General features: G+C 42.1%; 1 protein-coding gene across 4 annotated transcripts; it reads left to right on the forward strand.

Annotated features, from left to right (window-relative positions):
• Positions 1 to 4,360: 4,360 nt before the first annotated feature.
• On the forward strand, positions 4,361 to 20,533 carry glis3 (GLIS family zinc finger 3). 4 transcript variants are annotated; one of them, XM_041960351.1, is made up of 11 exons: positions 4,361 to 4,418; positions 4,866 to 5,337; positions 5,794 to 5,968; positions 6,073 to 7,213; positions 13,289 to 13,450; positions 13,571 to 13,681; positions 14,930 to 15,071; positions 15,231 to 15,303; positions 18,011 to 18,168; positions 18,710 to 18,883; positions 19,021 to 20,533. In XM_041960351.1, exons 2-11 carry the CDS (start codon positions 4,977 to 4,979, stop codon positions 19,140 to 19,142), a joined length of 2,619 nt encoding a protein of 872 aa, XP_041816285.1. In that variant the 5' UTR covers positions 4,361 to 4,418; positions 4,866 to 4,976; the 3' UTR covers positions 19,143 to 20,533. The 4 variants fall into 4 exon arrangements, with proteins under 4 accessions (XP_041816285.1, XP_041816286.1, XP_041816287.1 ...); XM_041960352.1 differs by having other exon boundaries at positions 14,930 to 15,047; XM_041960353.1 differs by lacking the exon at positions 19,021 to 20,533 and having other exon boundaries at positions 18,036 to 18,168; positions 18,710 to 18,858.
• The last annotated feature ends 1,151 nt before the right edge of the window (positions 20,534 to 21,684 follow it).

Genomic DNA, 21,684 nt, shown 5'->3' on the forward strand with positions numbered 1-21,684 from the left:
GCCTCATCATGCTATGTTTGAGTAACTCAGATTTAATTGGATTTCAGTCACTTAAATTAAATTCCCTCTTCACTCTTGAGCCGCATCTTTTGTTGTCCAAGCTTCTTTTCACCCTTTGTGTTGATACTGAAGGTCTTGGGAAATGTTTCTGTTGATTTGGCAGGCTCAGAGCGCTGCGATTATGCTCCAGCGCTCAGGCCTCATCTTCCTAGATGCGATTCCAGAGCCGCAGAGTTAATAATATCCAAAAAGGAAAGAGGGAGCTTACAGCAGCCACGTCCTTAGGCTTCATCCCCGAACGTGCGCTCAAATTAAAAACAAGCCCGTGGCCTTACGGCGGTTCTAAACACGGGGGCTGTTGTGTCAGCAATCTTTTATTAGAGTCATCCTGTTCAGAAAACACAGCATGGAGGGAGGGGGGGCAGAGTCTACCAGTGAAGACATGGCCGCCTGTGTTCTCTGCCGTCCTTTCCTCTTTTTTTCATCAGACATCACTTTCCTGTAAAGGTTATTAGAGAAGTCAGCTAAGATTGATGGATGGAGATGGGAGACGCTCAGAAGCCCATCTCTCTCACACTCATCTTCATCTGAGTGTTGGTACTGACAGTGGAGGAGCAGAGGAGGAGATGGATGGATGGGTCTTTTCTCCCTACTGTATTTCATGTACCGTGGATAGTGCTGCGTCTCCAAGAGCATGCTATTTATAGCCTTTTTTCGTTCTTTTTAGTTACACAAAACATTAATTTAACACTACTACAAAACAACATGAGTGATTTTAATGTTTATGGGAAACCTTTAATGCAATCTCACATATGGGCGTGTGTAACACTGTATTTGTCTATTAATATGCTGTGAGTAAGTATGTGAGGTGCCACAGGCTAATAGGAGCCATTATAATGAGGGATGATACCAATAAATTGATATCTCCCACACTCACCACTCTCCTCTCTGCCGCTGCAGTTAAATTGACTCAGCCTCAGCTAACCTTGTATTTGACTTGAACTGTCATTAGCAAATCAAAAGCAGATTAATTAATCACAGGTCCACCCGGGCGTGCATTACCTTAAGTGACTATTGTAATATAACTTAAAGAGAAATCACCCATGGTCTCTCATCTTGACACCAGAATGGATGCTTTTGCCACTTCCAGGAGTGCTGATGCTGTCACCGAGAGTGGGGAAATGGATTCTATAAGTGCTGGAGAGTCTATTAGAGCATTAATTCTGCTGCGAATGGTCAACACTTACGTCTCATCCAGCCTTCTTCAAGTCTTTTTATTTTACCTGTTAGTCCACCTTCCCCAGTGGTGGAAAGGGACTGAGTGCATTCATACAAGTCCTGTAGTTAAGTGCAAATTCAAGGTAATTGTACTTTGCTTTCAGTATTTCCATTTTATGAAACTTTATACTTCTGCTTCACTTTTTACTCCACTGCATTCATCTGACTGCTTTACTTGCTGGTTACTTTTCAGATTGCCAAGTATCTCCAGGTGTGTTGATTTTGAGTGTTTCTGATAGTTCCTTTCTGGGTTGAGAAAATTCTTCCGCTTCTTAAGCTAAACAAACTATTTAAAAACCCTCTTGGATTCACTGCAAATTGCATCGTCACATAGCTGAAATAGACTTTTTAGAATTGCGTGGTTCTCACAGGAAAGGGACTACAAACATGTCGATCTTATAAAATACAATGCATTGCTGTGGATTAAACTTCAGCATCTACAGCAACAAAATGCAACATACACATGAATGCAGCAGTAATATTAATCCAGAAGCATCAGATATAAGAGTCAAACACTGACAGGGACCATTTTCCTGCATAGTGAGTACCTTTACCTTTCATACTCTAAGTACAATTTGCTGATAATACTTAAATAATTGTACTTGGGTTAGGTTTTTTACTTGTCGTGGAGTTTTTTCACAGTTTCACAGCTGACCTTCTCTCCTCACATCCTTTCCTGAAAACATACTGTGCTTCTGTTTGGAGGATGCATGGAGGAGGCCTTGGACCACATTAAAGGAACGACATGTTTCTGCTTGACCGAGAGGACCGTAAGCTGCAAATGCTATCCAGCATGAGCATATACATGAAAGCACTGCTCCGAGTGTCAGGGTTTGTCGTCGAGAAGAGGAGCTACATCAGTGTTCTGCCTCGAGCTCAGACGCTTCACCGTCCTGTTACACTCTGACATTTGGAAACGCTTCATGACTCACTTAGTCGACGGAAGAGGAGGCCAAAACGCAGTGGGGCTGGTGGATCTCTGCTTGAAGCGAGCAAGATCCCTGGAAGATGTAGAGGAGTATTTTATGTAATCATGTGAACATGGAGCAGTCTTACCTCGGTGACCTTCACAAGCACAACACTTTGTCCTTTCTTGAATCTTTTTTTCTTATTCTTTCATCTGTATCTGAAAATCTATGGTGCTATTAAACAGGCTGCAACCACCCCACTGGTGAACTAATAGTATCCCCTGCTGGCAAAAGAAGGAACACATCACACAGAAACAGATGGGTGCAGAAAAGTCTGCAGCGCATAACTGTTTTTTAAAAAGACAATAAAAAAATGCTTCTAAACACATCATATTAGGAATATGAGTGTGAAAAGTGACATTGTGATGAAGTGGAGCTGAACACACTGAATGAATGTTGGCCCACTGACTTGCTTTCACAGGTAGTAATTTAATGTTAGCCCACCAGAGGTCACTGCCACTTCATATTCAAAACCATAATTTCTTTTATCTGAAATCTCAAATGATCCATCTAAACCATCAAATGACCAAATTAATTCATAGTCAGTGATTTTCCTGCTGCAAAAGTAAAGGTTTTAATTTAGCAAACAGTCCAACAGGCATATTTTATAGATAACAGAGACAAGCAGGGCATCCTCAATGAAGTCTAGTTTTAGATAATGCAGTGAAAACAGCCCATAAGCCAATTAAGTCTCTGGAACTTAACAGAACACCTGATCAATGCAAATTCTCTGCAGTCGCTATGACTGACTGCAGACTTCAGTTAGTCATCCCCCACTCAAGACACCACAAGATGATGGTGAGCATCATCTATTTACACGAGCATTTTCATTTAGTGGATGCTGCCTGTCAGGCTGTAGGTTCATCAGTATTATAGATTATGGAGCAGAGCCTGTCTATGTTCCCCCGAGAACAGCGACCATCCCTCCTCCTATAAACATGCTGGTTTCCATGGCAACCTGGAGCAGGATCTACAGAGCAAACACTCAGCCAGGAGAAAAGTGCAAAACAGTGGGGTCTGAGCTGAGGTGGAGGGTGAGAGGAGGAGGAGGAGGTGGAGGAGGATAGTGTTAGCGGTGGAACAGAGCAGGTAGATTCGTGCAAGGTTCAAAATGAAACGGTAAGAATGTTCGGCGGCACAGAATTTGTTTTGTAGAGCAAAAACTTCAGCAAACAGGTCTCTCTGAAATGCAAAAGACAGATGAAAGAATGCCTGCAATCCTGAATCTGGGCCAGCATGTTATGTACTGAAATAACTGCATTTAAAATCATCTTAAAAACATTTTTCTCCTTTTCAGAACAGCATAAAGAATTCGCTGTTTCACTAAGAAGAAAAAGGTACAGTACATTTCATCAAAAAAAAAAAAAACTGAACATGGAGGCCTTGTCATGTTACTTAAAGTTAGGCAACTCTGAGGCAGGAAGCTCATACTCCCTTTCAAAATAGCCTACTTTGTGGATTGTGTATCGCTGCGGCTTTATACCTCAAAATAAATATCTTTTAGGTTACCACCTAATATTTGCTTGTTTGCTTGTTCTTTAATTTAAATTAGCTACTGCGTGAGTGATGGTGGTTTAAACTGTTTTAAAGAGGAAAAGGTGTGAAAAACAAATGCCAAAAGAGTTTTTCTTTTCAGAAATTTGAATTAACAGTAATTTAAAAAGGAATATTAAAAAATGATATTCATATATCAACATGCCGTTCGGCAGAAAGACGTTTTTCATGGTATGATGGAGCACGCGCTCACCTAAAGACTGCACACGCGCGCGCGCAACGCTTTCTAGGCGTTCGTAGAAGCCCGATAAACACACAAACATATAATTTTGTAGTTCTAAATCGTTGAGGTCCACTCAGTCTGAAATGCCGCCGTCCACATGAAGCCGTGTCAGGGGCAGAAAGGGTCAATCGGTGAAAGACAAGAAGTTCCTGGAAACAGGCGCGTGAGGCGGGACGCCGCCGTTCAAACTGAGAGGCTCCTCAGAGGCTCGACTCGTCTGCTCAGTGCACACCCATCACAAAGTGTTGGAGAAAGACGGCGTCTGATCTGCTGCTGCTGCTGCTGTTGCTGCTGCTGCGGCTGCCCTCCACACCGCACTCACAGCCCGGCGGAGCGCACCAGCCGTTCATCCTGACATGTCACTCTGGGAAAAGTGTTTGCGACGACGACAACAGGTGAGTGGAGGCGCCATCGACAACAGCAGCGTGATGAAAAACTTGATAGCAAAGGTCTTTATTGTTTGTTGTTTTGTACTGTTTGAGGCCACTTTACATGATATTTCGAGGAGATCAACCTGAGCAGCTGCTGCTTATGTGCACTAAAGTGGAAAAACTTATTTTTATAGCCTAAACTTTAACTTTAAAAAGTGGAAACATGCTGATACTACAGAACATACTAACTCAGTCAGCATATTTATTAATTCATATACATTTTTTTATTTTTATAGATACAGTCTAACAGTGCAGTGCAGCTGGATTGTCTGTAGCTGAGTGGTTATCTACAAGTTTTAGTTCAAAGTGCAAAGACTGCTCTGTTGCATTAATGTTGCATTTGATGTCTTACTACCATATTCAAATGCTTTGTATATGTTTATGATTTGTCGTTTTTGAATCACTCCCTAGGTATGAGCAGTGCCTTGTCACATCCTGTTTAAAGCAAACTTTCCAAACTGCAGCTGCTTGAATCATCTCCCTCACGAGCTCAGAGCTCACGCTGATGAATCAGCTTCAGCCATGAGCGGAAAAGGTTGTCAGCTCCTGGTGTCTCCTTGCAGCGTGTCCCCGTCACTGAGCATGATCAGAGGACACCAGTCCCAGTCCGTCAGGACATCCATGTCTTCCCCACAAAGGGCCAGCCTTAGCCCCTCCGTGGGCATTGAGAAAGTGAAAAGCGGGGCCATCCACTCCTTTGCTTCTGGGAAACAGGGCAGGAGCCATGTTGTGCTGCCAACCCTGAGCCTCCGCAGGCAGGTGCTGACCAATGGGAAGCACGCAAACATGCAGACCCCATCCCCACACCAGCACACCACCACCACAACAACAGCCACAGCCACCATACAGACGGGACTCTGCTCCTCTAACAACAGCTTCAAAGGTAACAAAAAAAAGGTTAAAAATATCTCTGAGTGTAACTTTAGTCTCCAGAACTTTATCTTGGCTCTGCAGAATTCGGGCTGTAACCCCCAGCTCAAAACAAACTCGGCCTGTTATTGATAATTAACCAAGCATAAAACTTGCCCCTAAAATTTCTACAGAGGAAAAGTGGAAGGAGGTGAAAAGCTCATTAGTGATTAACAGAGCAGAAAGTGTCTCTAGCCCGCTCAGGCTGGCGAGGGAAATTCCACAAACTACTGTATAAACAGTTAAAACAGACTAATTGTGATGCGTTTGAGTCTGATTTGCATTTGTTAATGACTTTTCCAGACAGTTGTGGGATATTATTTTCACACTCTCGACTGATCTGTGGACAATTGTTGAATGTGGATAAAAGCTGCTCTGCTGTAACCTTTATTAAATTCTCTCCCTTTAATTTGGGCCTTGTGTCCAGCAGATTGCTCTGTGTCTGGGCCCACCATGGAAGTATTCGGTCAGCCAGCTGCCGCTAACCTGACGGTGACCAGCAGCCCTATGACTGTTCCCGCAGGTCAGCAGTATACCGCCGGGCCCGCAGCGCCACTTCCCCCATCGCATCCGCACAGTTTGCCGATACCCCACACCGATGCCAGGTGGGCAATATCAATAATATGATTATATATTATCATAATATGTGCTGATGAGCTTGCTAAACCTTAAGAGTGATACTAAAGTGAATAACAACGATCTGTTTCAGATCCTTACTGTCCAGAGAATCCCTGGCATCCACTACGCTAAGTCTGTTTGAAACACAGTCTGTGTTTAGTGGCAGACATGACTGGACATATGGCTACCGTGTGCTTCCTCCACTGGGGCTACCGCAGTGCTCCGCCCAGGCCAGCGAGGGAGGCATGCAGCTCAGCCTTTCCCCTGGCACGGCCATGTCTGGCACGACCGTATCAGGAGGCACCAGCACCTCTGCCTCCCTGCCCTCGTACCTCTTCGGCGATGCCGGGAGCCCGAGGCATTCTCGTGCTAAGAAGAGAGCCCTTTCCACCTCGCCTTTGTCAGACGTCATGGGTATTGATTTCAACTCCATCATACGCACCTCGCCCAACTCGCTCGTGGCTTATATAAACGGGTCCCGCTGCTCTCCGTCCTCCCACCCCGCCCTCTCACCTGTCCAGTCAGAGGGCTACGGTCACTTCCTGGGTGTGAGAGGCTGCTGCATCCCCCAGGCCCATCCCCACAGCGTGCCAGGGTCTTCGCAGGCCCTGGCCCCGCAGACAGAGTGTGGCCGCATGCAGATGCTTGAAGAGGGAGGGGGTCTGGAGAGCCAGATGGCTAACATGGTGGTGGAGCAGCAGTGCCTCCCAGAGGAAGGAGGGGCACTGGAGAAGACTTCAGAGAGCTGCAGCCAAACCACCAACAACCTTCTGCCCCATCTACTGTTACAGCCATCCCTCTTGACTACAATCCAAGAAGCTGCTACTCCACTGGGACCTCCACCACCCTACCACTCACACCAGCACGTCCACCTCACTCGCCGTCACTGCAAAATAAAGCCCCCTTCTCAGGACCCTCTCACACAGGCTCCAATGGTTCCTCCTCGGCATGGGGTGAGCTTTTTACCCCAGGTCCCAATGCTGGAGGAAGAAGAAGGAGAGCTGGAGGACTTCGGGGCCCACTGCTGCAGGTGGTTAAACTGCAGTGCAGTCTATGAGCAAAAGGAGGAGCTGGTAAGGCACATAGAGAAGCTGCATGTTGACCAGCGGAAGGCTGAGGATTTCACATGCTACTGGGTGGGCTGTCCACGCAACTTCAAGCCCTTCAATGCCCGATACAAGCTTCTTATCCACATGAGGGTCCATTCGGGAGAGAAGCCCAACAAGTGCACGGTACACCATGCAGATCACCCTGCAAAACCCGAGTCTCTACCTTATTTTCATACTTTGTGTATCTTCCTCTCAGAAACGAAGAGCCTGTGCGCCCTCTCTCTCCTAACAATACACAGATAGCACAGCTAAATCTGAATCAAATGACTTTTCTTTTTTTACTCATCTTTGAGAGGTCTGAGTTAATGCAGTCAAAGCAGGAACATGATGAATGTCAGGGACTCATCAAGTTCAATATTCAGTGTTACATTCAATGCCACAGTATCTATTTGAAGGCTTTCGAGCCTCAGGCTGCAGGGAAAAAAAGCCTTTTTAGGGCAATCGCCTTCATGTGCTCTGTGTTTATGGCCAAGGTTTTAGATCAAAAATATGCTCTGGCTCTTCTCTTAACTTTAGCCATGGGGTAATTAGCGGAGCTCTGTGATAATTGACATGGGAGTTAACTCAATTATGTAGTTATTAAATCGGCACAAAGGATGCCTAGCACTTTAGATCTGGCATGGCACCATGGCTCTCTAGTAGCTACTGGGTCTGTCAGCAGGGGGGGTTTGCCGGGCCACCGTCTGACAGACTTGGCCGTCGTTCTGGGAAGGTGATGCCCCGCAGTCTGGCTCTCTACAGGTCTGCGTTTGTGGCCAAAGAGTTGGCGTTTTCCATGGGCCTGATTATTAATGAACTGGTAGCTTTGTTTGCCGAGATGGATGATCTGCTTTTCAGCTGTGGTTTAATTTGACGATGCCTCTTCAGTGTGGTTGTTTGTTTTGAATGTGATGTGAGGGGACCAAACAGACAGACAGACCAACACCGCCATCCATAGAGCTGTGCCGCTCGCTAAAAAATGATGTGTGGATTGCACGCCGCTCTTAACTGCCTCGTGTGTCTCTTTCTGACTCCCAGTGGGAGAATACTTGAGACCTCGATGAGTAATTGACAAACAACCGGCCAAACATGCCTCATGTCACTGCCTTCAACAAGTCAATTATTAACGGCATGCATGCCTGCAGTCGACCTTTTGTACCAAAATACTCACTTATTAGTTGAAGCACACTCTGTTGCCATGGGGCCGCAATCATTGGACGGGTCCGCGTTCCATGCAATCATTCAGTAATGAAGAAAGTATTCATGGTCACAACCCATTGCCAAAAACAAAACTGCTACGAAGTGGCACTTGTGTGTGTGCTACAGTAACTACAGTTCAGGCTAATTTTGAATAAAGAGGGAGGGGGCCAGCACTTGTCGTTCCTCTAATGAGATATTTAGGTTCCGTGTGGATTTTCTTCAGGTCAAGTTTGAACACTGTGTCGAGAGTGCAGGCTTTTTGCTCTCTATGCCTGAACAGTTTCACAGATCCGAGCATGAGTCTGTGCATGTGTTCGCTTCTGCTCCCTCTTGGGAGACACTGCTCACAGAAGCATTGTTTTTTTTTTTTCACGCTCTGGTCGATTTTGAGATTTTGGGCTATTTTGCTTACATAACCCTTCTCCTTTCAGACAAGTGGAAAGAAAATGTCCAAGATCCACATTTAGGTGTATCTTGGACTCGTTCTGGACATTTCTGCAATAGATAACGTGTCATTTACATATTTAATTTCAGAAAATGTATAATACAAAAAGTTATTGTCTTAAAGTGAGTTATCTACAGGGTGATATCTATTTCTACCGTATTTTCCATGTGTCTTATTTTTGTCTAAAAATGGACAGAATTTTTCAATACATGCCTTTAAAGGCTGTTTTCTCAAAATGAGTTTAATCTCATTCTCTGAGCCAAAAATCCTCACTTCAGTGGCACTTACATACACACAGACTTTCCAGTTTTATTCCTCTTTATATTCTGAGGGTTTGTTCTTGTATCATTCATCTCTGTAACAGATTTCTGTAACAGTTTATTCTCGGAAACAAGGTGAAAATGTATTTATTTATTTTTTATACCTCTTGACGATACGTTCTGATTCATGGAGTGATAAAAAGAGATATCCAAGATCCTCTCTAAAAAATCGTTAGGCTTCAATATGTCAACAAAATTCTGTTCTGGAAATGAGCGCATAGTTGATTAGATTTGCATATTTAAACATAACATTTCAGAATACAAAAAAAATAATCGCCTTGATGCGAGTAACCAGCTGGTGAAGTTTCATGATGATATCTGTGTTTTCCATTTTTTTTCCCTGTTCACCTGTAGTGACTCCCATTAAACCAAGGAAGCACTCGATATGAAAACTCTGAATCTTAGAAAAGCAAAATGTACTTTAATATTTAGAGAAAGCTAATTTCCCGTGAAAGAGCCCCTCTTTAGATTAATACAATAGTCCAAGACATGGCGCCCAGTTTTCCTTTGGAAATGATTGGCATGTGGACAGACTGATGTGTGATAAACGAAGTGCAAGCCGGCGGCAGAACAATGAGCGAGCTCTTGTTACACAGTGAACGTACAGGGCAGGCTCAGGCTTGTACCTGTCATCTCACAATCTGTTTAATGATGATTGAACAGTGAACAGTTTGTTAGCATACCCTTGACTCTATTTGCATCTGTCACAGTGTTTTAACCATGAGAGATTTTAAAAGCACTGTTTGAAGCCCAAGCAAGAGATTTCTCATCATTGCAAGGACAGTTTTTTTTTGTATATCATTACCATTTTGCTAGTTTCTCCTCAGGTAGTGCAGAAATGGCTTGGCTCTTTGCGCTAATTAACTTAACATTGTGGCCACCACTCCAACACTGAATATGTCCACACTGAAAATTCCAACTCAGATTAATTTCATTTAGACTAACAGAGTAAATAGTTTTCTTATCTTTCATTATTTTCTAAAGTCAAATACACTGAATGTTTTTTGTAAAACAACAATAAGCACCGGTGAGCATCATTTATTGGCAAAAGGTGGCCAAGAGTTACTTCATCTTCTTTCTCTCAGTCTGCATTATTCATGCTGTGATCATTCTGTGCATTTGCATAGAATGAAAATGAAACTTCACTTGCTAATAAGTTTCCCTACATGAGCAGGCTGTAATCCAAGCCGTAGAGCCGAATGCCACTGAGGTCGGCCTGATAAGATTTCAGGTTCGACAGCATTTCAAACACCTTCCTTACAATTGTTTGGAGGGAACTAACGTGGTTTTGGCACCAGGAAATAATGCTTTAATACCTAGAATACATTTTCACATTACAGCATCTGTCATTCCGCACTGGTTGGCTTTTCTTTTGTTGCGTTCCAAGCTTTAAAAACAATGTGAACAAAAGAAAACCAACATAGTGTCCTCGAAAATTTAGGTCTGATACCAATTACTGACAGTTTATTACCTATGATGTTATAAATGACGGTTCTTATGATTTATTTATTGTTTCCTGTTGAAACATTTTGTCCAACATTTTAAGTAGCTGTGCCCAAACTGTTATTTTTCATGTAACATCCCTCCAGGAATTTACGAGCCAACGGGGACAGGGAGAGAAAAGCTAAAAATATACAGTATAGGGAAACAGGTGAAACAAAAAGAGCAAAAAGAGGGTAGAAATATCAGCGGTGAAACAGAGAGGAGTGGAGTCCAGAGTGAATTGACCTCAGAGTAAGACTGGGCTCTGGACAGACTCTGCTGGCACAGACTGCAGCTGTCATTGTTCAGCCAGGCCATGAGTACCTGCCAGGACCTGTCAGAAGTTGGCTGTAACACTGATCTACACTGAGGAGCCATGCTGCTTTCTTTTCAGCTCAAACGTCCCTCGCGACAAACTAAAAAGCCCTCCGTGCTTTATGAGAGCTTCATGAGACAGAGAGAGACTTACACAGTTACCCACCCCTGGCTAGTCCTGCAGTCTTGGCAGTATTTTAGCTTTATGCTGGTTCTCACTTGTCCGTTCACTTTGCTTCTGAAAGACTATTTATCTCTGTCTGTGCTGGGGTTTTTTATATTGTGCTACTCTGGCTTAGGAGTCTGTTGTTAATTCTTTTCTGTAGACTATATTTAGGGTTGGTCCACTTTGCCACTACATCGCCTTATGAAGGAGCATTAACTATAATACAGCAGAATTGGAAAGTCAAGTGTGTGGCAAGAAGCTCTTCTCATTTTGTGCTTCTCTTCTGTTTTTGTTCAGTTTCTATTTTAGTCTACTTGCTTTGACAAAAAGTTCAGAATTCTTCATATGCATCGCTGGTCAAATCTCAACCTTGTGCTTTTTAGAAAATGTCCAGAATACAGCCACCATCCATTTGGCATTCAAAAAGATTTGTCATAATAATTAAAAAAAAAAAAAGTGGAATAAAATGTAAAAGAATTTAAGTTCAAATGCAGAAACCTGTTATAGCTTGCTATAGTTTTTGAGGATAGATGTCAGGAAATAGCCATGTCGCAAGAAAGTATTTCTTGGTGGAATGCAGGGGAATGTTATTAGTGATCTATTAAAGGGAAGAAAAAAACATTATAATTTCATGACTGAGAGGTATCAGTATGTGAGGAATCTGGCCTTAGAGGAAAAATAACAAAATTGGACATGGTCTGTGTGTTTTCTCCATAAAGCTTAGTAAGGACATTCCAAACCCCCTGGGAACAGGAAGAGGGAGAGTAAAGACCAGATCTTACAAAAGAAAAGCTCTGATGAGTCACATTCTGCAGCTGTGAAGTCACTGTGCTCTTGTGATACAGCAAAAAGGAGCTGCTTTGTTGGTGTGGGTTGCTAATTGTATTTCCCTGAAGCCCAAGACGTAGTTCAAGGTTGTGTGTATGAGGCTGTTATAATGTATTATTCTTCAGTGTGAGATGTGTTATAAACGTATTAAGAATAGTCTTCTGGAAGTGATTTGACTTTTTTGTAATTCATAGCTACCAACTGCTGTCAAGGTGATGCACAACCAGGGATTCAAAACACAGATGACAACTCAGTGATGTGTGTATGAACACTGACCCCTGCTGGTGCAGGACACAACCATCAGAAATGCATCACTTCAAATATGATATTTGTTTGAAGTATGAGAAATACAAATGTACATTCTATTATTTTGAAGTATTAAACAGAATTTGTGTTGCAGTTAAAAATGCTTAACCAACAGCAGCCTGCTTCTGGGGCGTTGTTACTCTATCTTTTGAGAGGTAGCCTGCAGTTAAACCTTACTCAGTTCTGACAAAGTGTGCATCGTTTGAAAGCACAAAGCCTCATGATTCTATCTGTGTGAACTATTTTAAGGTCCCAGTATCACTGTGACAACAGTTTCCTAGTTTGCAACAGGAGTGCACAACTACAAAACAGAAAAGAAAAAGAAAATAGGTGAGAACCAACCGTATATTTCTGCCGCATTCGTGCCTCTGTAAATTTGCTTAATTATCACTGGGACTGAATCTAACTAACTGATAGTGAGAGCAGCATCATGACTGCAACCAAAATAGTTCATTTGGGGTATGTTATTTTCTTAGTGTGTGTGTTTGCACTTTCTCCAGTAAACACCAGCATCTATATAAAGCATACATAGAGCTCATTGAAATTGCAGAGTACAAACTCACAAAATGATTGCAGTGTAGTAGGAAGTAGCTGATACGAAGGACAATGTGGTTGTATGATAATTAAACATGTACAGTCTGCCCACTGCTAATAATAGGCAGGAGTTTCACTTGTGGCTAGATAACGAAAACTCGTCATCAAACTAAAACGCACCTGTCTCTCCCAAATGTTTCCCCCTCTGCTGCTTCACTGCTTTATAGCTGCTTGCCTGCCAGCCATGAAACTGCTGTAGCATAGAGCGGTTAGGGCTTATTTGAGTGTCAGCTGTGACTAAATTATGGTCATTTTTCCATTCAAAAGGTTTTCTGTGTTTCCTCTTCCACTCCCTCCCACACACTGAGGTCAGCAGGCCTTTTTCTGCAGTGACTTCCAGTTCTTAGCTCCATGTACATACGCAATATCATGTTGGAGGTGCTTGTAGAGCTTATATTGAATATTGCATTAGATGGAGCCAACAGCCACAAACATAAAAGAGTTCAAACCAGCGACCCCTAGGTCTGTTTTAAATGCATGTAGTCGAAATGCTGCTAATCTGTGGCTACTTGGGGGCAATGGACTGCTTTGACTACTTTCGCTGTGTCTGCATCTGGTTACAGTTCGAGGGCTGCAAGAAGGCTTTCTCCCGTCTAGAAAATCTGAAGATCCACCTGCGCAGCCACACGGGGGAGAAACCTTACCTGTGTCAGCACCCGGGATGTCACAAGGCCTTCAGCAACTCAAGTGACAGAGCTAAACACCAGCGTACACACCTGGAAACAGTGAGTGGCAGCCTTGCGCAGGCATGAGCAATTATGGATTTTGTTACAAAGGTTGTGTATTGTGTGTACTTTGCCTCTATGAGGAACCTTACAAGTTTCCATATGTCTGCGGTTGTACAGAAGCCATATACATGCCAAGTGCCTGGCTGTGCCAAGCGTTACACTGATCCCAGCTCCTTGAGGAAACACGTGAAATCCCACTCCACAAAAGAACGACAGCTACGGAAGAAGGTACACGCTACAGTGCATGCAGTAATACAATTCTTCATTTAGAGTTTTGCTTCTTTCTGAACAAACCCTGTTGTACTTGAGTATGTTTTTTTACTAGCAAACTGCACAGCTCAGTGCCGTTGTGCTGTCATTGGTCCTAATTAGCAGACAGGACTAAGTATATACTGATGATGTGCTCTCCAGCCCACAATGTTAAGCTCTGCAACCTAACTGTTTACAGAATAGGGAAACTTGTGTTAACTTATATCAAGGCGTGCATGCAGCCTGATGAAAATATCCAGCAAGTGTGCTCATCAATTCATGCATCCGTTTACATTAACACTTCAGGGCGAGATCACACAGAAATACACCTAATTATGTTGTTTGTCATATGTTTTCACCTGCTTTATTTTCCACTGAGGGCGACTCCATCACAAACATTCACGCCTTGGCACTGCAGTGTTGCCGTTCAGATTTTTGCATGCGTGTTAGAGATTTATGCTCTTTCGCTCCTACCGAGGGCGATGTCACCATAGATACAGACAAAGAAGGTGGGTAGTTACTAAAAAAAGTGACATTTTACAAAGTCTCCCACATGCATCTGAAACTCGCATAGATGTTTAATGTAATTGTGATTTGACTGATGATTCTCAAAATGGAGAACATAGATAGATAGTTATTTTTGTTTGTTACCAAGACCAATGCGAAACCCTCGGTTATAGTGTACAACAAGTATTCATTCACTGTTTCTTGCAAATAGTTCTGATGGTAGCAAACAGGCATCCTTAAGATTTTCATAATAACCCAGTGTTTGATACTATTTATGCCTGGCATGTATTCTGCTTTAGCCATTAAATGTATTTACACTGATTATCTTTCTATATAGTAGTTTGTATTGCATATATAGTCCTCTATTCCTGCAACATATTCAAACATGCCAACGCAATCGCCAGAATAGAAGTTGGCATGTATGCTTCTGCAAAGCATATGTTTTAAAATGTTGTATTTTACTTGATTTCATGCGTTCTTTGCTTTATTTTATTACTATTACTATTATTCAGTGGTGTTATTTTCCAGCTTACGTTACGCATGCTCTTTATTCTGTTTTCATCCTTATTCTACCTTCTTTTTTTTTCTTTGTCTTTTTTTATGTGAAGCACTAGGTGCATGTGTTTTCTTTGTTAGAGAGCACTTTGAGCTGCGTTTCTTGCATTAAAAACAACAATGAAAAGAAAATTCACTGTTTATGTTCATGTGCCACTTGTCCAGATGAAATCCACTGCTGATGTGACCCAGGACACGCTGACAGACTGTTTAACCATCCACCCTCTGCAACCGAGCCTTTCCCCTCTGGCAAGGATAGACAACAACTTGAACTCTTCCCCCGGTGCGTCCCATGAGTCGTACGCTGGTATGTCTAGGCCCTGGCTCCCTGGCTCAGTGAAATGTTTGATATAAAAACTAGATACTTAAGCGTATCCGCCTGCAACCATGTGCACATAATAGGTTTATCCATTAGATTTAGGCTGTGGTGGACAGCACTGAAGTGTCTGTCATCCCTGTTCCTCAGCTGCTCCACAGGGACAAGACTCCTCCAGCAATCCTCACCTGGCTCTCTTGTGCTCCTTAGAAGATAACTACAGGTACATCAGACAGTTTTTTATTTGAAATGATATTCACAAAATTAATAATTCAAAGTATACTATACTTCAGTTTATGCATATGTACATGATGTAAGAGGAATTTTGGTGGAAAAAAGTCACTAAAACCCTCTTACAGGTGATGTAAATGCATACTGTGTTAGCGTGTGCATGTCATCATTCATAAGAAAAAAGCCTTTTCATGTTAATCTATTTGAAATGCTGTGAAATATAACCATGTGCAGCAACATACGAGTCAACAGTTGGAGCAGTTAGCTTTGTTCAACGTGCCAACTGTTTTTTTCTTTTCATTTTGCATTCCCATTGGCACGTTTACAACTTTGAACCATGACTCCTTTAAATGCTCTTTTCTCCCTTTTGATGATCTCAGACAATCAACTTAAACATTGGTTGTCATGGATTCAAGTCTATAAGCTCATAATTAGAATAATCAGTTTAAAAGAAAGCACTATTTTGCACCCTGATAAAAGAGTATAAATGGTTGTCTTTTTTGTTTTTTGTTTTTTGTTTTTTGTTTGGTGTGTGTGGGTGGGTGGGTGCTATGGCTGGAAAGAGGCTTTACAGGTTGGGCAATGCCAGCAACACATTTCCCTGGTCGGCCCATAGGAAAATACCCCCTTCATCCATACACTTCAAAGCATGTGATAAAGTATTTCTGTCGCTCTGAGCAGCCAGATGCTCATGGCTCCTCACTGGCTCCGATTGTTCTCGTATCAGCGGTAGGCCAAAGCATTCACTGCAGGATTCTGGGTAGACAATTGGCCTCTGAAAGCAGACCTCGCCTTGCCTCATTGGTCTCGACCGCTGGTATTAATGGATGCTATAGCCACCGACAAGAGCGGCTAAGGAATTCAATAAGTGAATCATAAAATCTAGAAAATACCATTTAAGGTCCAGTGGGAGAAGAGAGACGTTGTAATTACTTTTTTAGATGTTAAATCAATTGTAAAATCCTTGTTGCCATTTTCTGTACACTTTTTTTGGGATTCCTTTCGGTTCCCATTCAGTCCTTGTATATTGTCGGCAAACTCTGGCTTGCAAACGTGTTTCTTGGCGAAACAGTGGGGGTGTCAGCTGCCATGGCCACTGAACAATATTTAAATCTTCTGGTTTAATCCTCTGTATTTATCAATGAGTTATCTGAATCTGAAAGCAATGTCCTTGATTTTCTTAATGTTGTGCAAATGAGCAACAGAGGTGTGAAAATTAAGGTAATGATTTACTGTAGGGTTGAACTCTAATACAACCCAGACTTGGAGAAAAAAAAAAGTTAAATGAGCATTTCTATTTTACACAACAGTCAGAAGACGCAGTCTTGATCCATTATCTATATACAAGAGTGATGAAGGAACAAATTAAAGGCATAGTCTTACACTATTGTGTTGGAAAATGCTGTGACTGACCTGGTGTTGCACCATAAAGTGCCTGTAGAGTGCTTCTGTTGCCACTTATGTCAATTGGCAAACAGAGAGAATTAATCTTGGGGTCATGAACTGGATAACTTAAACACCTGAGATGGCGCATTCAGTATTGTGCAGAGTCTGTTTTATTGCGAGCAGTAACACCATATGTGTGCTTTTAAATTCTGTTTAAAGTCGGAGCAGGAGGCATCCTACGGCTAGTGCACTGTGTCTCTCCATTGTTGTACCCGAATTATGCCGCGCTTGAAACGACGGGTCAAATCAGCTGTGCGGAATATTGCTCAGGAAGTGAGGCAGAGAAATTCATGAAAGCAGATGCAGTTGCACAGATGTAGCAAAGACGGAAAAACCTGAGCTGAAAGAGAGAGCTCTGTGCATTCCTTTAAGTGCTCATTTCAAATACGCGCCATGTTGTCCATCTCATGCACGTCACTCAAGCGAGTAAAACCTTGCCTGAGGGCAGAGAAAGATGAGGACAGTTTTATGTCACGTGAATGCCTGAGGAACCAGTGCTCGCCGAAGACTGTGTCCAATTTACACCCAATGTGTGAAACTGTCACCTTGTCATTACCTCATGATGGATGGATTCATTCATGCTTTATTTGCAGGCTAACCGGCTACCATGCCTTCATGTGGGACTCTGGCAAATATGGAATAAGACAGAACACAGTTGTTTGTTAAAGTCTGAGTTTGCAAAATTCTCATTTAAAGGCGGTCAGAGGTCGATGCAGTTTGCCATTTTGGATGTTTTTGATTTCTTTAGTGTTTGAAATCCACAGTAAGTGGTTTAAAAAGAGAGCATGATGGCACTGATTGATATAATTAGGTACAGCTTTGTACAATGTGTGATATTATTTCTTACTTTTTTTACCATATACCAATACCATACACTGAATCATACACAGCATCTGTAACACCTGTAGGATGCATTGCATTTCATTACGGTAACCCTGCAAAGATACTGCTTCTTTAAAGCTTGCAGAATGCACTGTAATATACTGTGATCCTTGATTCCATTTTTATGTGTGAAAAATATTTATAAATGTTTTAATATTTAAAATATTAGATTCACCTTACAGATCCTCAAAAGTATCGTGAAATTGAACCATGAAGCACTAATTCCCTGGAAATTAATTTTATGGAAGGATTTTTTCTGCCTGGTCCACTGAATACCACAAATAATATGTTTTTTTCATTTTTAATAATATATATTGTTCTTTTTCTTAATTCCACAAGCAGAGTATTTACTTCAGTCTGAAATATTTCAGGTTTGTTGATCCTTCCCCTCACCAGCTCTTCCCAGGGGACCAGTGTGGGACTTGCTCCTCCACCTGCCTCCCGCATCCTCCCAACGGGACGTCCCTGCAGAACAACCAAGATGTTAAGCACCCCAGCCAGCCTCCAGATCTTGCAGATCACAGTCCAGGTACTCAGAGGTCTATCGTTAGCGTGTTCTTAAGGTTTTTTTGAAATAGATATGACGGCCGTTGCGCAGAAGCGGAGGCTTTTCTTAAACAGGAGTATATTGCACGTTTCAGATCTGAAGAGCCTATTAGCAAATGTCTGGGCAGTTTGACAATCTGTTTGAACAGATTTTCTCTCATGCACATTAATCATCCAGTATATCTTTATGATGTGTAGCAGGTGGCTGGTGATTTTTTTCTAGTTAGACAGGATCAGGCAGCTCCACTCTATGTACCTTTAAATAGACATCACCTCTTTTCCCCTCGGAGATGACAGCCACAGTGATGTTGACAAGGTGTTCAGAAACACACGATTTAGTTTTAACTGCTGAGATGAAGACAGGGTTTGAAATGACAGAAATGCACAATTTGTTTCACTTAAAAGGTCTAACGCTGACGATAGACCTCAGAATGTATAATGTAAGGAGAAAAAGCCATAGACTTTAATTGAGTTGTTCTTCGCAATAAGGATAAAAGAGTGAGGCTTTCTCATTTACGTGGTAGAGCTCGCAGGGCAGATGAAGATGCTTTACTGTCCTCCGCAATATGGTGGGATCACAGCACAGACCAGCTCGAGTCACCTGATGCAAGACGATGCCTTTGGTGACAGCCTCCCTCCAGCAGTCAATATTCCCAATGGGGCGGCCACCTTGCAAACAGCTTTTTCCTGCGTGGCAGGTAATGAAAATAGAGTCAAACCAAAATTGCTCTAGGATGAGCACTTTATTGTCAGTGGATTTCACAACTCTCGCTGTGCATACATGCATCTGTGTATTTATGTGTGTGTGTGTGTGGGCGTGTGGGTGCATCTGCAGGATTTGATGGCCACAGCCAAGCGCAGGACGTAGCTCCTAATCAAGAATTGCATGGAGGGGATTTCTTCACTGTGGTGGACCAGAGCACCAGCCAGGTCTCCTGCATCTACACAGAGGGATGATTTCAGTCAAATGCACTGTTTTGTTCCTTTGCGCTGTTCTGTGGGCCTGTTCCACTTGAGTGTAATGACCACTAAGAAGAACACTTAAGATGGCAACCTGGCGGCAGCTTCATTTAGCGAAGGAATTGACTCTACCGTTTAGTCTTCTTTTCTCTCTCTCTCTCTCTCTCTCTCTCTCTCTACAGCAAATGACTCCACACTCCATAATCAATGTATAGTAACGACTGAGCCTACAGGATTTTAATGTTTACTGTCGTAGTTTGTATACAGCTTGTGTATAACGTGTAGTTAGGTACTTCAAGGGTGGCATCTGACACACAATATTCAATACTGCAATCAAAGGAAAGCATGCAAGGGATCATTTATTAAGGTTTTTCTTAGAGCCATGGCTTTGTAACTATAGTAACAAGACAGCCTTACCATTTCACTGTAATGTTCATAGACATAACCTGTTGTTTGAATATAGTCATGTGCTATGAGGGCTCCTGTGCCTAGATCGTGAGGCTGATTTGTGTTGGTGACCATACCAGTGATTTTGCGTGCTTTGGTTTATTTACTAAAAAATGACTTGCACTCCACATTGGCAGTTGACCCTTTCTGAAAGCACGGCATAGTGCTGTGCACCTCTGAGCCTGTTTTCCTACAGCCATTCATCTCAATTCATTTCCATAAATGAACTTGTGGAGATGTCAAAACTTGCTTGAGAGATAGGTCAACTATCAGCGTGATAATAGCTGCTTTTGTTGCATTTTAATGCGGTGCAGACCTTCCAATCCGATTTGCAATTTCATGTGCATTACAATGCAACCATGGCACAACTATAAGCAAAGCATTAGACACAACGATCAGCATGGATTAAACAAGACAAAAGCAAATTTAAAGTCTATTTTTACAGTGCAGTGAAATGATCATGAGGACAAAAAAGTGTAAAAACCAGCTTTGAAAAATAATTAGCAGCAACGTATACACTGATTTGTAGTAAATGGGCTCAAATATGCAGAAATATTGCTATGGTGCTTTAACATTTGAATATATTTGGAATGGATCTAGAAAGAGAAGTAAATCATTTGTACCCTTGTTTGTTATTTGTCATACCTCGTGTCTCTCAGAAATGTGAAGATGCGCCAAACTCTGGCTCTTTTTAAAGCTCACGACACAGATCATTTACAAGGTTAGAATTCGAACACCCCCGTTCTACTACGAAATAAAAATGGGAGGCAAGAAAAGTTGATTTATGCCTTTTAAACAGCCTGTTGTTCTGTCACTCAAGAGCAAGGCCAAGGATGTACTGATATTTCTGTGGCTCTCAAAAAATAATGCAACAAATAGTGTGGATTGTTTGTGTGGATTTCTAGAAAAAATAGTGTTGAAAGGAGCAGCTTCGCACACGATAGACCACGTTTACTCAAGCAAAAATAAACTAATTTAATGGTTCAAATATGAATCTCTCTATAGAATCAGTGTCTCTGTCTCTATTTGCATTAAACAAGACAAACTGAAGAGGCACAAAAGAGCATCTACTTTGTGGTAGCAATAGAAATAACTAACACTGGAACTCTGGAGGCAATAAGCTAAGGTAAATCACATAATTAATTAGCAACCACAGCTGTATACCTGAACGGTATGAAAAGCGACAGGTCCAGCAGGCACCAGTCTTCACAGCAGTGTATTTTTCTTGTTTGAAATTGAAAGGACAAACTATTACTTGAAAATAATTCTTTTAGCAAAAGAGTGTCATGCTTCAGATGGGGGTTTCAGTAGTTGCTTAGCAACAACAACAGCTTTTCCAAAAAGCATCTGTTTAGTACTGCTAACCAAAAAAAAATTATTGCGCAGTGGACACAGGTGGTTTGTTAAGCTTTGTATGCAGTAAGATGCCTCTTAACAATGCTGGCTTTGTTTGGACCACTTTTCCATTTGGAAAGTTCTGCACATTTTTTAGCCCTCCTTGAGTTATGTGGTTTATACTCGCAGTACATGAATAGGCTACTTGCTTTATATTGAGCAATTTCATAGATATCTACGAGAAATGTTTTTCTACCGATATCCAATAGCACAGCAGACAAAAATTTAAAAGTAGTGTTGTAGCAATTTAAGGTTCAGGTATTATTATCAATAGTTGCTTGTAAAGTAAAGGTGAACATGTTGATAAAACAACCAACCGTTTGCTCTGATATGTACAAGGCTCAGGTAGAGAATCAGACAGGGAACATTCACTTTGATTCAGAAGCCCTGAGGCAGTTGTTAAAATGGTCAACTACCTAGAATGATAACATTTACTTGTTCGGGCGGAAAGAGGCATTCATTAGGAGGGGTTAACTTTCCGATAACAAATTAGGACGGTGGGAATAATGGCAAGTGCAACACGATGTCAGTACATGCGAAGCACAAAAGAACGGCCTTCACCCCTGGCCTACCCAGTCTGGCATGCTGAATACTGGGCACTGCCTGTGCACACTTGTGGTAACAAATTTACACAAACACTGTGATGTGCAGCAAGGTGCTGAAAGGCTGACATCAACTCAGCATTCATTTTAAGTGA

This window comes from Chelmon rostratus, chromosome 19, assembly GCF_017976325.1.
Source record: "Chelmon rostratus isolate fCheRos1 chromosome 19, fCheRos1.pri, whole genome shotgun sequence".
In the NCBI taxonomy this organism is placed as follows: domain Eukaryota; kingdom Metazoa; phylum Chordata; class Actinopteri; order Chaetodontiformes; family Chaetodontidae; genus Chelmon; species Chelmon rostratus.

What these genes read in the sequence shown, in the direction of transcription:
- glis3 (XM_041960351.1), top strand. Translation starts at nt 4,977, where the DNA reads ATGAGCGGAAAAGGTTGTCAGCTCCTGGTGTCTCCTTGCAGCGTGTCC. An exon ending in ATACCCCACACCGATGCCAG is followed by an intron (nt 5,969 to 6,072) that starts GTGGGCAATATC and finishes GATCTGTTTCAG; the next exon opens with ATCCTTACTGTCCAGAGAAT. An exon ending in AGCTTTTTCCTGCGTGGCAG is followed by an intron (nt 18,884 to 19,020) that starts GTAATGAAAATA and finishes GTGCATCTGCAG; the next exon opens with GATTTGATGGCCACAGCCAA.